General features: G+C 35.1%; 1 protein-coding gene across 1 annotated transcript in view; it reads left to right on the top strand.

Annotated features, from left to right (window-relative positions):
- The first annotated feature begins 3,187 nt into the window (after window positions 1-3,187).
- LOC121410460 overlaps window positions 3,188-15,843 on the top strand; it is a 38,056-nt gene continuing 25,400 nt past the window's right edge. Inside the window, exons 1-11 of the mRNA XM_041602563.1 lie at window positions 3,188-3,626; window positions 6,599-6,718; window positions 7,262-7,419; window positions 8,708-8,836; window positions 9,711-10,080; window positions 11,046-11,138; window positions 11,988-12,280; window positions 12,787-12,918; window positions 13,152-13,503; window positions 14,294-14,504; window positions 14,973-15,037. Coding sequence (XP_041458497.1) covers window positions 3,512-3,626; window positions 6,599-6,718; window positions 7,262-7,419; window positions 8,708-8,836; window positions 9,711-10,080; window positions 11,046-11,138; window positions 11,988-12,280; window positions 12,787-12,918; window positions 13,152-13,503; window positions 14,294-14,504; window positions 14,973-15,037 — 2,038 coding nt within the window. The 5' untranslated portion in view covers window positions 3,188-3,511. The remainder of the gene's footprint in view (window positions 3,627-6,598; window positions 6,719-7,261; window positions 7,420-8,707; window positions 8,837-9,710; window positions 10,081-11,045; window positions 11,139-11,987; window positions 12,281-12,786; window positions 12,919-13,151; window positions 13,504-14,293; window positions 14,505-14,972; window positions 15,038-15,843) is intronic.

Below are 15,843 nucleotides of genomic sequence, written 5' to 3'. Positions count from 1 at the left end.
AAAACGCAAAAAAAATCTCATGAATTTAATTTGATTTTTTTTTGCAGAAATCTATGTACCAAAAGAATATTTTCTCCCAAACAGTTGGTTACCATCATGGTTACCATTTGTGAGTGGTAATTACGTTTAGATTACCCGAAACGTATTCTTTGTTGTAATGTAATAGTCAATTTATAGGTATTTCTACAGTGAGTGAACCCAGATTCACAATCTTGAAAATATATTTTCAAATAAATAAACACCAAAATTGTGTGAATGACAAATCATTTTGATATAGATTATTCGCATGTTACAACCAAAATGAAATTATTTTACAAGAAAATTAGCCGCAACTCATGTAAGATTGTGTCTTTTTGTTCAATGATATCACAATTTTTGAGGTGTTCAACTTGTCTTTATACTTACTCTGTTATACCCAGGGCCTGCAATTTAGTTTCATTGGGGACATGACCAATAATCAGGAAGGGGATTTGTGTTATTGCCCTCTATAGGTATTTCAGTTTATTTATTAGCGAGTGAGTGTAGTGAATGAGCGTATTTTCAAGAGCGAAAGAATTTTGTGAGCACTTTGTATGAACACGAAACTAAAACAGTATAGGTATGTCATGGAATGGTTTTCCCATGTTATTGGTACCAACCCCTCCCATTTAACCCCCCCCCCACACTTTTTGATGAAACTCTATCTCAATAGCATTTCCATAATTCTTGAACCCCCTCTTCGATAACATTTTCATAATTTCTGAACGGGATACTCAAAAGTGGCTTCCGGAGGGGTAGGGTAGGGGGTCTATTTACGTGAAGAAAAATAATTGGCCTAAACTGTAGCCTACTGGCTCTTTAATAGAGATTTGTGTATTCTAAATTAAAATAAGAGAAATTTCTCGAATTTGTGTAATATATTTTCATAGTCAAACTTCATTAAGGAACATTTTGACGACCGTGAATGGGATGCTGTATTATACATTTTCTTCTTTCATGTGCAAACAACCCTTTCGTCATATATAATCAAGTAGGATTTGCTAAAACTCGCTTTTGTTTAGTTTAATAGAAAGCTTCCTTTCCTCTTGAAGGGCAAGTCATCCCCAACAAAAGTTTATTCCAATAAAAAAGAGAAAAATCCAACAAGCCATGAGAGTGAAAATTTCGATACCAAAATAAGAAAGTTATAACATTTTAAAGTTTTGCTTAATGTCACTGAACACTACATACTCAAGCCAGGTCAGTATGTGGAGGACTGATGACATCACCCACTTTAATACTATTTCTTTGCGTATTTTATCATATGTTTATGAAATATTTTATTGTTCTATCATCATGTACACTATTTTTTATTCCTCCCAGAATATGTGGAATTACCATTGTTTTACTATTGTTAAATCTTTGAAAACTGAAATATTGAATAATTCAAACAATAAAAAAAGTGAGTGAGGGACATCATCGAATCACTCATTTGAATATCTCTGAGTTGTGCATACAAAATGTTTTGTGAAAAATAAACAAAACTTTCAAATTCATTACTTTCTTATTTTACTTTTTTTGGGTGAGATTTTCAGCGTTATGCTTGTTTGGTTTTTCTATATTGATACAAACCAATCTTTGGTTGGACTTGACCTTTAATTTTATTTCTGCAGCACTTAGGTTTTTGTTTAATCTTTAGTTTGACAGCCTTTTTTGGGGGGTGTTAAAAGCAATTGCTTCTTAGGGTTTGCGTTTTTAAGATTGTAGCAGCCGATGTTCCAATATCTGCGGACAATGAAAAAGTTATTAATTGGAGAGGGGAAAATATCCAAAAGACGAATTGTTGAAAAAATGAATGCAAACTGTATAGTATTGAAATAAGTATCGTAAACTTAACAATTATGTGGTTATTTTCATGTAATCGATGAAAATGAAAATGATTACAGAATTCATCCTCCAATTCATCATAATGATGCCATCCAGGAAAAAAAAGAAAACTTTTTGTATTTTTGGTGATATAAATGTAATAAAAAGGGCAAAACTCTCTCATGAAATAAAATTTGTCTGAACTTTTTTCTTCTTTCTTTCAAATCAACATGTTGCAAATTTAATTTACATGAAAACTTTCACATCATACGAAATAACAAACCCAGATTCAACATTGGGGCGCGCAGTAGCGTACGGTGGGTCGCGGCATGGGGGGGACCCAACAAAACTTTTGAGTCACTTAGCGAACGCGCTCAGTTGCCAGGTATACTGACCTAATAATGCGAGCGCGAAGCCTAGCTGATTTTTTTTATATGCAGACCTAAAAAGGGACATTATAAGCACATTTTTGTAATCATGACACGTACCTGTCTCGCTTAACAAACAATACGAGCGCGAAGCGCGAGTTGAAATTTTTGTAGAGACCCCAAACAGGGACATTTTAAGGACTATATTTTAGGAATCCATTAAGAGTATACATCTATCACCATAGTCATCTAAAGCCAAGCGCTTGCTGATTTTGTTAGAATTACTTAAAAACACATGACGCACTTGAAGTCATTGTAATTATGAGTAACATATAGGCATCTTACTAATCAAATATTGCGAGCGCGAAGCGCGAGGTAAAAAATAGACTTAAGGAGGGGCATTCATTTTAAGGCTTGTTTGTAGGAATTCACTATAAGACCACACGTATTTCACTTAAGGAGTGCATTTTCCGAATATGGAAAATACTTGTTTAGTGTGCTTTTCGAGACCCCATGGTCTCACGTGGTATCAACTCCTCAATGGAAGTGCCCTCCCGGCATTGCATGGGGTTTTCCTATGAGCTGAACAGAAGCCCTATTCCAATCTCCGATGAGGCCTGATAAAAAGCCACATTCTTTACAATATTTTTTTACTAAAAAGAGTGAGTATTCCATAAGAATTTAAGTAGATATTATTTTACGATACGTTTTCACCAAAGTATTTGGAATTACCGTTCCAGATATGCAAGGCGTTGGAGATTCATGGTTGTGCGATTTTCCAAAGGTCTTTCTTACAAAATGTGCGTCACCGATCGAACTTAAAAAATATACTGGTAAAACCTTGCGATTTTCCAAAGGTCTTTCTTACAAAATGTGCGTCACCGATCGAACTTAAAAAATATACTGGTAAAACCTTTTGGTAGTAATCGTTCAAGCGCACAACGAATGAACAAAACTAAACGGATGATTGGAGCGAGTTACGTAAGGCCGCATAATTGGCATAAACAAGGTCCACTCTCCGACCATCTTTTTTAGAGCTGTACGTGCATTCCCATGCTCCACATTACCTGATAAACGCAGCAAGTGTTTCGAAATATCCTTAAATAATACTTCAGGTGTATGGTTGGAAACAGTCATGGTTTATGCAGGATGATTAGAAGATCTCTGTTTTGTACCGAAAAGGGAACAGCAGCTTGGAGAGTAACACACCGAAACGCTTTAACGGAGGCCATAGGGTTGAAATAGTGTTGAAAATCATCTCGCATGACGGTTAGAGAGAAAGTTCCGAAAAAAAATAGTAATAAGTACCCAAAGTTACAATGTCTGCTACAGGATGTGTCATGTTGTATCTGTTACTCTTCTTTTTCACTGCGGATTTCAATAACGTGATAAGTGAAGAGATACCACCATCGTCCAACCCATCGTCCGGTGTGGGTAAGTAGACCAAGGAAATAGAGGTATATCTATATATTGGCGGCGGAAGCCCAAAGAAATTAGGGGGGTCTACCTGAAATTATGTGATGGACACATGTAAAAAAAATTAGACAAGCAAAAAAAAAAAAAAAAAGGTCATCAACCTAAATTTTAGGGGGGACAAGAGACATTAAGGGGGGTCCACCAGAATTTAGGGGGACGCAGGAAACAAAATTGACAAGCAAAAAAAAAAAAAAAAGGTTATCAGCTAAAAATTTAGGGGGGATCGTCCCCCCACCTCAAATTTTGGGGGATCTGTCCCCCCCCCCGCTTCCGCCGCCTATGTATATATATATCTTTGAGCACGCATGCAGAAACGAGGTTATAGGCAATATCATCTTCGAGTAACAATCAGTCAATATATATTTTTTGGTTATCCTTCACTGGTCGCTTTCATCAAACCATAGAGCTATAGCTCCATGATCAAACAGACGGACAGTAGCAGAATGAGTAAAAAAAAGAAAAGAAAAGGGAAAGCCCTGTGAGGGGGTCAGATATTGCGGATGGATAAAGTTCGAAAGATACGAGAGAGCGAAAAGAGCGCGCAAAATATTGAACTTTTTCAATACAAATATCTATTTTTGATAGATTTATGAATAATAATATTGCAATCTCACCCTTTCCCTTTCTCTATATTTGTCCTTCTTGGCCTTCTTCTTTTTTTCTTCTTCTTTTTCTTCTCCACTTTCTCTTCTTCCAGTTTAGATCTCTTTGTAGAATACGTATATTCGTATTGTATGGTCGTATACAGCAAAATTATATTCGTTATGTCTGTATGTCGTACAGAGAGTAGTCCTTTGGGAGTCCATGCCCCCCCCCCCCCACCTGTACGCTAATGATGGATGATATTGGCTTATTGCATCGGTATGAATAAAGCAATGAATTAAGAAATTTTTCACGATCTTCAGAGAAGTCCCATTATAGTGGTTCCCTTTTCACCTTTTTAATCCTTATAGTGGTTCCCTTTTCCCCTTTCATTTTAACCCCCCCCCCTCCTCTACCTCTATATTTCTAACATTCTGTCCCATATCTTCCTTTTATTTCAATTTATTATTATTATTATCATCTGCTGATGGCATTTCCATTGACTTTTTCATTTCTTTTCCATTCTCTTTCATTGTATTTATCTTTGTATCTTATCTATTATTCCTTTCTATATATGTATAAGGGATGTAGTCCATTGCATTGACTTACCTTAGGTCACCGCGGCTCAAAGAATAAAACTACCATGATGTTCCAAACAGGAAAAAGCGTTATACATGAAGTTTAGAGAAGTGTAATGATACCTTTAGACGTTAATTTTAGCGATACATTAACTACCAATACTTTGGTAATATCTGTGTATATATCTCGATATTTTACAGACAATTATCACGTACAGAATCTGAAATAAATCGCATTTCAACCCAGCAGGGGCGGCGGAAGCGGCACAAAAAAATCCCCGTATGAAAAAGTGTCTTTTTTCAAAATGAAATATGACTCTTTCCAAAATGAAACACCCCTTTTGAAGTAAAACATAGTACATTTTCGGTTAAAAAAAATCACAGATTTTTTGACTCACGCTTCGCATCATTTATTGTTTAGTAAGGTATTCAACCTGTTCATTACAAGCATTGTTAGAATGTCCAGTTTTCAGGTTCGAATATCACAAATTTTGGCTCGTCTTTTTCAAGATTACAAGAACTGCTCGAAATGTTTAATTTCCATGTCTTATTACTAGAAATGTCCATGGTTTGAGTTCGCGTTTCGCGCTTCAACATCTCGCAAGGATGCCCTTTTAACCCTAAAAGGACTGGGGTAGGGGGTCATGATGCCCCCTCGACACTTCGCGCGATATTTCCGAAACATTGAAAGATCTAGTGCCGCAAAATTGTATGACCTTTTTATTTTAAGTCTCGCGCAACTTTTGAGACCAAATTCGCGACATATGGGTATGGCATCGCGTCGTCACATTATTTTATTACGACACAATGCCATACTGAAAATGGCTGAATTTTATACTTAGTGTTCAAAGTCTATGGGAGATGAAATTCATAAAAGGGTGATTATTTTTCGTTCTAATTGGTCTGCTTAATTAATTAGGATTTAATTTAGTTGTCAAATGGTCTGAAATAATTTCCAGTGAAAAAAAAACAATGAATAACAAAAGATGAAAAAACAGTAATACATATAAGAAATTCTAAAAACAAAGAAATACATAGGGAAAAATAGTCTTTCGCATGCAATCAGAAAAGAAAATTTGAAGTGAAATTGTGTGTTAAATATGCAAATAATGTTTTTCATGAATAAATTTGCATAATTAATTCATTATTTTGAGAATTTCGGCGCGATCGCACGAACTGCGGCCGATATCAGAAGGGGGGCATCACATGCCCTCAATACATCTCAAATAGCACAGTCCCTTTAGGGCTAACAGATATTAGCATTAGCGCCACAATTGACAAAAAGCGGGTTTTACAATCTCATTTTTTTTTTCAAACCGATCGCTCGCGAATGAGCCTATAATTACATATCTTTTAAATTAGAAATCACTTCAAAATAGCTTTGGTCAACTTAATTACTACAAAACACACAACTACTTTAAGCAAATGATAATCTTATGGTGAAAAAAATCCTTTTACCCATTTTGACTTAGAAGCGCCCCCTTTTTGGCTTTGCCCCCCCCCCCTCAAATGATAACGTTCCGCCACCCCTGCAACCCAGCTTTTGCAAAGTTGTTTGTGGTAAAGTACACGAATAAGATTCAACGATTAACAAAGATACAGGCCACCTCAATAACTGAGCAAAGTTATCGTGTAAATGTATTACCAAAAATACATGTACCCACAAGTTTGTTTTCTTTATAGCAATTCATTTTATGAAGGTAATTCGATGATATTCAACATGATATTCTACATGCAAATTAATAAACATGCGTTGTATTTATTATTCAGGTCAATGTAGTGATGGTGAAAGAACATGTCCATCAAGCAAAGCATGCTACCAGAATTATCAAATTTGTGACTCGTACGATGACTGTGGAAACTTTTTTGACGAGATAGAATGTCCAAGATGTGAGTATAGCCTTCAAGGAACTATCCAGAGCAATATTTGGAAAAATAAGTATTCCTAAATTAATTTTATCTATGTATTTTTAAGCTCGTATCATTAATTCAATACTGACATCAACGCCCGAAGAAAGTAGAGACATATAAATATGCTGCAATAAAGATTGAGTCCATTCGGTCATTAGGCTAGTTAAAAAAAAGGATGAGAGATCATCCGTGAAAGAATAAAAGATTTGTGGATTTTAAGTTTTGTGACATGCGAGCAGCTAATGGACCTACAGGGCCCTGTGAATGATTTTTGAATAAAGGGTGGTGTATATGTATGTGCTGCTGTCGGGGAAGGATGGGGTTGTAAGAAAAAATGACAGAGGCAAAAAAAGATTATTGCTCCCAAATACCCGTCATTTGGGAATAATCCCCCTTTTTTTGCTTGTCAATCAGGGAGTGATGCATATAGTAAATAACATACCCAGCACCCCCCCCCCTGAATAAAATCTTGTGAATGAATAAGCATGCAAATAATTATCATTTCATCTAACCTTATCACAGCGCCAGAGGTTTGCCAGCATGTGCTAGGTAATTCCTCTGCTTTCCAGGATGCGTGTACACGGAGTGTAGTTTACGTCCCAGCGGAAGAGGAATATATAGTTACAGATGGATTGTTACATTTTCCTGGACCTGCCAACAACTATTTTCTACTCGACGCAGTAAGATAATTATTTCGTCTTTGTTCCTCCTTGGAAATGCTTCATGACTTTCAATGAAAATCAGGGGAGGATATATAGGCCTGTAAAAAAATGGGGTCAACAAAGTCCTTTATAATATACGGAGGAATATGATTGTTGTGTTGCTCTTTTTGGTAGATCACTTACGTGACATAAAAGTTTATACAGCCTATATTACGAATTAAAATTTGCCAGTAAGGGGAGTAATGCTAATGCATGTATAAATTAGCCCTGCCAAGATCAAGGAGATGTTTCATTGTTTTTAAATGTTAAAACTCAAATGTAATTATTTATTTTAATGATTTATTTCTAAATGTCATTCTTCAAATTCCCCGGCCCTCCAACTTCCCCACGCAAAGACAGAATATAAAAGAAAATATTTTTCATATGTTGCGGCCTTTCTTAAATGGACTCCACGTAAATAGTCAGACTTGTACATCCCTAGCTGTTTAGATTTTAAAGAAAATACACAGCCTTTCAAACTGATTCAGTAGCACCTTAGCAGTGCAATCCATGTATCCGCTTTTTAGATAACAATTTATCCACTCTCGATGTTTTGTTGTGAGTAGTTTATGATGTTACCTTTATACTGTACACTTTCATGTTGAATGATGTTTGTTTAACTGCAGGGCACCTCTGTAAAGTAGTTTTTAAAACATAACAGGCCAACCCTGTAGTATAACATAAATAAGACAAAATAAATGAATAAATATGTAATAATAATTTCAACCAAGTTCATGGTAATAATATGGAAGCGTCGTGGTGTGTTGATTCTCGATATTTTTTATCAATAGAAGGCTGTGGATTCAATTTCGTGTGTTTGTATGTGTAATAAGACGAAGTAGTGCATTTTAGCTCCAATGAAGATTTTTTATTATGATAAACATCCTGAGACTTTTAACAAATGATCATGTTTTCTTCAGAAAGAAAATTCAGAATCTGCCAATTAAACATTAATGGTTATCAATATTGTTATTATCTTTGTCATTACTTATATATATATATATATATAATGTAAATTATGATTCCTGTCATTCTGTTAGTATCATCATTATCGAAATAGTTTCATAATTAGTAAAAACGTGACCAATTATCATTACCATGGTAACATGGTTATTAAAAAAACAGGTCGATATTGACATAATTCAAAGAAAGACACATTTCAATTAATCAAAATAGTTTGATCTCATCAACTTATCTGCACAAAGCAAAGAAATCTGTTTTACAATTATGCTTAACATGGTGTCTTGTATTATCATCTTTGTTGCAGATTTCTTTTTCTACGGTAGATTTTCCTGTGGGAGAATTCGGATACTTAAGACTGGTCATTACTCCATTCTCTTCTGTGACAAGTGATTCACTGGAGCCAGTTATTCTCGTCTTATCTGACGCCATAGAGGTAAAATTGAATTCCTGATTCTTAATTATTTTGTAGTGTTACAATGACAACGTGCCTCAAAAAAATCGTGATAATCATCCACTGTTCTGAAACATATACTTTTGAATCGTTTTCAATGTCTGTTTTGTCTCAATTGAAGGATTTATATCATTCAATTATCATTATGGTCTGGATTATGACGAGTGTGATTGTTTTTCTTCTTCTGCATCCGTATCCGGGTGCAGACGTGAAAATAGTCATATATTACAGACCTAGACTATGTGGTATTCATAATATACACAGGTTGCTCGTTCTCTTTGATTTTCTAAATTGCATTATTCTGTATTATAATTTATTAATCATTTTACTATCTTTTTAAATATACTTTTGACATTTGTTCAATTGATATATTTGTATTCATATTATATCGTACTTTGTAAAGAGAACTGCAACAGTTATTATTATACACTTGATAATTTTTTATCATTATTTTATCATCATTCATCATCATCATCATCATCATTATTATTATTAGTATTCTTGTTGTTGTTATCATTAGTGTAATCAGTAAAAAATCAAATATAACATCCGTAATCATATTTATCTCACATTGATTCACTCAGAAAGAAGCCTTACATAGTTATGATGAAGGTATCGATTGTCACAGTAGTCCTTATAGATATACAAAAATATAAAGGTGGTAAAAAAGACTGATAATTGGATAAATGTAGACCTATAAGTCAATAAATTAATAATTTTGCAGATCATATCTTTTTCGTCAGGTCAGTGAAAAATGAAACTTCATATATCTAAAGAAAAACTGGGGATGTATGCATGATACGGGATAGCTATCATTATGGTACATGTTTTTTTTCTTCCTCTTATATTATCATAGTGGACATTTAACGATGGCAGCTATGAAATCTTATTACGCTCTCCCATTCGTGGGAATCCATCAGTAATTGACATGGTTCGACTAGAGGTTTCTTATGTCATCAATTCGAGTCCCAGTGCGACAAACCCGTATCTTCCACCACTTTACTTGTCAACGACAAGCTTCAGGATGCGGTATAGATTCTACTATGATCAATGCGCCAGTATCTTGAGTGAGGGCGAGACTGGGATCCCACCGATTGATCAAAACTCCTGTCTTCTGGCTGTCAAAGATTACGCCACCTATACCAATGATGCGGCCCTTCAACGCGTTTACTGTGAACCGAGAGAATGGGTGCAAGTCGCTTATGATTTGTATTCAGAATGCTTCGGTGAGTGATATTTTGATCGCAATCTTGACTAACTTTTGAACCGATGGGTCTAACGTTTTACCGAACTATGTATTCCCTAGGCTTACCTTAATCCATAATTACAATCCTCTAGCTACATTTCCTTTAATTTCATGACATAAGTAAGAAGGCTATATATAGCGTTCACAAGAAATGTAGTAATGGGTGATAGTGGAATATAGAATATTGATGATGACAGAGTTATAGTCTCCAATCACCAACAATGGGGACCTCAGGGTAATTGAATAAGAATTAAAACGAATTCTGCTTTCATTTGGATCTTCTCAATCTGAAGATTTAGATGGGATAACAATAAATGAAATAATGGCCGTATATGAGTTCAGGATTGAACTCTGACCTGTCATTTTTTATATATAAATATATTTAAGTCACTTGTTACTAGATATCTGAAAAGGCTACTACCAGTACCAAGAGTGAAGAAGCCTTCAATGGATATACATGATGATTTTCAAACAATCCGACTTATATGAGCCACGTGAAAAAATTAAAGCTGAATAATACTGAATGGAACAAAGATCAAAAGTGGCAATTAATGAAGTAGAAAGAGAACAAAATTTCATCAGACCTCCAAGCAATAATACCAGAGAAGCCATGATTATTTGAATGCTTTGTTGCCAACTGAAAACAATATTATACAAAAAAAAATCACTATGGCAAACAGACTGTAAGAATTTCCGTCTCGAATCTAAACGTCAATGAGAGCAGACAACTGCCACCAAGCTCATAATACGAATCATGGGAAGTGTACGCCAGGGATGTGAGGTTTCTCCATCACTTTTCAACTTGTGCACAGAGTAAATATGTTCACAGAAATGTAAGAGATGGACTTTGTGAATTAGAGACTTTTCCACAATATTTCCACAGGTAGTCTCCCGTTCTGTAGTATATCCTTAGTTAATGGGTTCTTTTATTTTGTTTTCCTTTAGAATTACCGCTACCAATGCAACCATGGCAGTCACTTCCTTCCACCTCTGGACCAAGTACTGTTCCTGCTTCTACGAGTCCTCCTATGCTTGCACGTATGTATTTTTTGTTAATGTTTAGTAGCTATATGACAAGAAACCTTACACAAAATATGTATACGCTCATATGCTGTGTTAAATCATAATGAATGATAAAATGGGGCCATTCGTTAATTCCCGTTGGGTATATTGAACAAATTTATAGACGATGCTTGGCAAAGTAGGATGTAGAATGTTCAATTGCTATTTTCCCTGAACAGATGAAAGGTTCAGAAGGGTCACCATAATGTCGTCGAATTGAACGACTTCTCATGGAGGAGAGGGTGCATTTGAATTTTAATTGAATAACATCAAATGAATTAAGGAATGAATGGGAAGAATTATTCGTATTAAGATAAAGATGTTTATTTTCTTCATTTCCGTATCTTGGTTGGGATGATATTCATTGGCGGCGGAAGCAAAAAATTTTAGGAGGGGACAACCAAAAATTTTTGGACAAGTAAAAAAAAAAAGGTTCTCAACCCAAAAATTATAGGGGGACGTAGACGAAAAAATGGAATGTTAAATCAACATTTTGAAAGGTTGGAGGAGTGACAACCTTTTCTAAATGTTGCATTTACCACTTTAAATGGTTCTACCAAACACTTAAAATGTTGGATTTAGCTTTATACAAAGTTGGATGTAACATTTGGAAAGGTTGTCACTCCTCCAACCTTTCAAATGTTGATTTAACATTCCATTTTTTAGAGTGTAGAAAAATAAATTGACAAGCAAAAAAAAAAAAAAAAAAATTAATCAACAACAAATTTAGGGGGGACCGTCCCCCCTCCTCAAATTAAGGGGGGACACGTCCCCCCCGCTTCCGCCGCCTATGATGATATTCCTTCTGTTGAATTCAATTTACAGCATTTTGTGACCAAGTGAAAGAAATTTGTCCTGTCAGCCGTGGTTGTTTTAACCAGAGTCAAGTCTGTGACTCGTACGATGACTGTGGAACTGGTTTCGACGAGTCTAGCTGTTCATCATTATCTGACGAAGAAGGTACAACTTGTCAAGAAGTAGATCAGAATGCCAGTCTCTTCAACAGCTTTTGTGCAGAATTCAGGTCTTTCCGCGATCCATTCACATCGGATGACATACAATTAATAGGTCTCCATCTCTTCGCAGCACCACAGGGCTCACGCATACACATTGAATCGGTAAGAGAAACTTAGATAACAGAGGAAAAGAGAGATGGAGTATGCCACACCCGACATAATGATAAGAAATTTTGTAAACATATTCATTATTGAAAATTTATATTCACGATTCTACATTTAATTTTTGAAAAATTAAACTTAATTTAATGTAAAAAAAAAATTAAAAAATAATTTCATTTCATTTTGAAATTTTTTTAAGAAATAAATTTTGAAAATTTAGCTTTTTTTTAAATCAAATCTATTTTTTTGTATTTTATTCTTATGATTTACAGTATGTTCCTTCAATGTTTACATATCATTTATTGTAGGGCCCCACTCACAAACTCTGCTTTTTAGGGGTCCTCGAAAACCTCTCATATAATTATGTTATCTATCCTTTTGTATTATCTGTTCATTGATTTGTACTTATACATGTATGTCTGGTTTTTCAATAAATTAAACTTGAAACTTGAAAAATTGAACTTGAATATTCATCATCATTGCCTGGAATTGGTTCTTTCCAAAAGATTAATGTCACCACTCCTGCCTTCACTCCAAATTTGTCGGGGGATGTTTATGCCATGTTCAGCATTGCCATCATAGATCAACAAAGACAAACTGTGAACAGTACAACACTGACTGCTGAGCTACGTGTCACGGTGAGACCCTCGACTTCTTTTAGTTTGCAAATCGTTTATGCAATTGTTATAGATGATTCGTGATTTGAGCTATTGAACTGATTCGGCCTATGTTTTGAAAAAGGTCTGAATGTATGATTAAAATTTTTGAAAATATTGATATTTTGCTCATTCAATTTCTGAATGCATTTTCACGATGAATGGGTTTTCAGGAATATCAATATCTCGTTCAATTTCCTCTTATTTCCCGATAGGATATAGGAGTTTTTAGACACATTCTCCCTCTTCGCGTTCCACTACCGGTATCTTCTACTGATCGTATCGAGGTTTACATTCAACGAACCCTAGAGACTGGTCCGCCAAGTCCCCAAAATCCATACCAAGGTGTTTCAGTGAGAACTGGAGCTGTTCGTCTGAACTTTGTTAATTACAGAGGTGAAGACTGTGGTTCAGTTTCTCAAACCGAGCAAGGACCTGCATGGAACCTATGCCTTCAATCAGCCTGGGATTTCACCAAAGCTTCGGAGAGGATGTTTTCAATGGGACTTACTTGTCAACCTCTGGAACGCATTCATTTCATTTCAAATATGTATAATGAATGCTTCGGTAGGTTTTCTATTGAAGAGATAGAAGAAAGTAGAATATATTTTGGCAAATTATAAAGGAACTGCCACTCGATATTTTATTATGAAATGCTTGCGAAACTATCGCATTTTTTAAATATTTAATTCAATTTATATAATAGAAACAAGATATCAGTGAGTGTTTCATGATAGGTCTTGTCATATGTTTTATCCGACAAGTCCCTTTGTTTGCTTTCAGCCAATCAAAATTAAATAAAGCATTGAGATCCTACAAATTGTCTGACAAAATGTTGATGAAACAATCCCAAGATAAATGTAAAGGGAATGAAAACATTTTCATTTCGTGCTACATTAGCCCCATTGTCTGAAGGAATCATTCATCAATTATATGTATTTGGGTGATTTAAAACAAACATACATAAATAATGCAACGTATATGTATCAAGGTAGTTGTACGTTTATGATGCGTTGCCTAAAACAGTTCATGGAGACAAAATTTTGCACACAATTTCAATATCTGTATTGTAAATTTCGTGGGAAAGAATAAAAGCAAAGAACGAAATTACGAAATATTGATTCAACCTTACACCCACACCCCACACACTCACACCCTCACATAATGCTATAAAATATCACCGTGGGACAATTCATGTCATCTATAATTGTTTAAAAAAAAATTCCGGACATTAGCTATTAATAGAAAAAAAGTAATTGCATTTCAATCACAGATTGGTCTTCTTTGTAAAACGGGTTATATATCGCTTCTTTAAATATGGAAATCAAACTGAACTTTCTTTTGCATTTTCTTACAGATGAGCCTTCTATTGTGCAAATATCCAGAAACAACTCCGTAGTCCCCGGTCAAGAAGTGTCCCTTATTTGTGCAGCGAGAGGTACTCCTGTTCCAACGGTCCGATGGCTTGTCCCAGATGATCTGATTGTATTCAATCATTTGTTCCTGTCAACAACCACTAATTCATCTACAATTACATTTACTGGTGAAATTGCTAATATGCAGTACAGGTAAGCAGGCCTTATATGTTTTGGATGTCATTAATTTTTATTCTTGTTGAGTCGTCTTGTATCACCATGTGTACCTACAGGTAGCTGAGCAACAAATCACAAATTGAAACAAACTTTATGTTGTTCATTAACACACTGAAATGAACTTTAAAAACACCAAAGAAACAAACTACATACGGGACAGAGTTCTTTATCAGTTTTGGGAGAGGTAGAGGGTAGTACAATATTACCATCTAGGATGCATGATTCTTTTTTTCAAAAAAAAAAGTTATATTAGTTCTTCCAATTCAAATTATTAATAATTGACCATTCCCCAAAAATCTTTGGTTTCGATATGATAAGCCTAAATCAGAGCGGATTGTAGTTATACGATCGGCACTGTATACCTGCTTTATTAGAAGTTCTCAACAATATTTCTTACAATGTAACCCATATTTATAATTTATTCATACTTGACTTTATCACCAGATTTGAATGTATTGCAGAAAGCTACGTGGGCGAAAAAAGAGCTGTACGCTTTGTCACAATTTTAGGTAAGTCGATATTATGCATTTCATTCTTTCACACTTCATTTATCAGGTTATAGATGTACAAGCGTGAATCTGGCCTCGAGTGGATGGAAGGTTTGGGTAGGCGGTTGGTGGTTGGTTTGATGCATATTAATAGTTCGAATTGTTTGTGGCCAATGACCATATACCAATGAGGAACGATAGTCTTCCTTTAATCATATCATTACTGCCACAACACGGTTATGTGTATGTTGGGGTATGTTGATGAGGACATTCATTTAGCGCATCAATCTCGTAATGTAATCACACATCATATAGAAAGTCCCCGAGTGTGATTGTGGAAAACATAATTATGATTGCTATCCCGGACAGAGGAGTAGTTCATTATGCGTACGATGTGAAAAGAATATACTTTTGAACCCTGGATACGAACAAAAATAGAATCTTTAAGCATGTTCTAGCTTGATGAAAACATGAAAAAAATGCTGTTTAGTGCACTGTGAGGGAGGGACGGATTATTCTTTGTCTAGGCTCCATTATGAAAGTCCAGTACGAGCATGCTGTCCACCGAATGACAGTTGCTTCCAGTGTTCTCTCTCAGAATATATATATTTTTTGCTAAGATTGTTCAAAGTGATAACTTCAAAACAGGGAAACGTGTTGGGTGTTACGAATGTCAATGTGATATTTTTTGTAACATTCAGTTGCGTGAATTCATTAAAAATATTGATCAATGTCAATTATTTTGTTTAGGTTGCTTTGGTATGCTTCATCATGTTCATGATTAGACGAACATAGAAACAGGGCGTTTTCAAGTCGATCTAAATCAC

Source organism: Lytechinus variegatus, chromosome 3 (assembly GCF_018143015.1).
Source record: "Lytechinus variegatus isolate NC3 chromosome 3, Lvar_3.0, whole genome shotgun sequence".
NCBI lineage: Eukaryota > Metazoa > Echinodermata > Echinoidea > Temnopleuroida > Toxopneustidae > Lytechinus > Lytechinus variegatus.
Note: the sequence above shows the minus strand (reverse complement) of the source record. Positions and strands in the feature narration are given on the sequence as shown.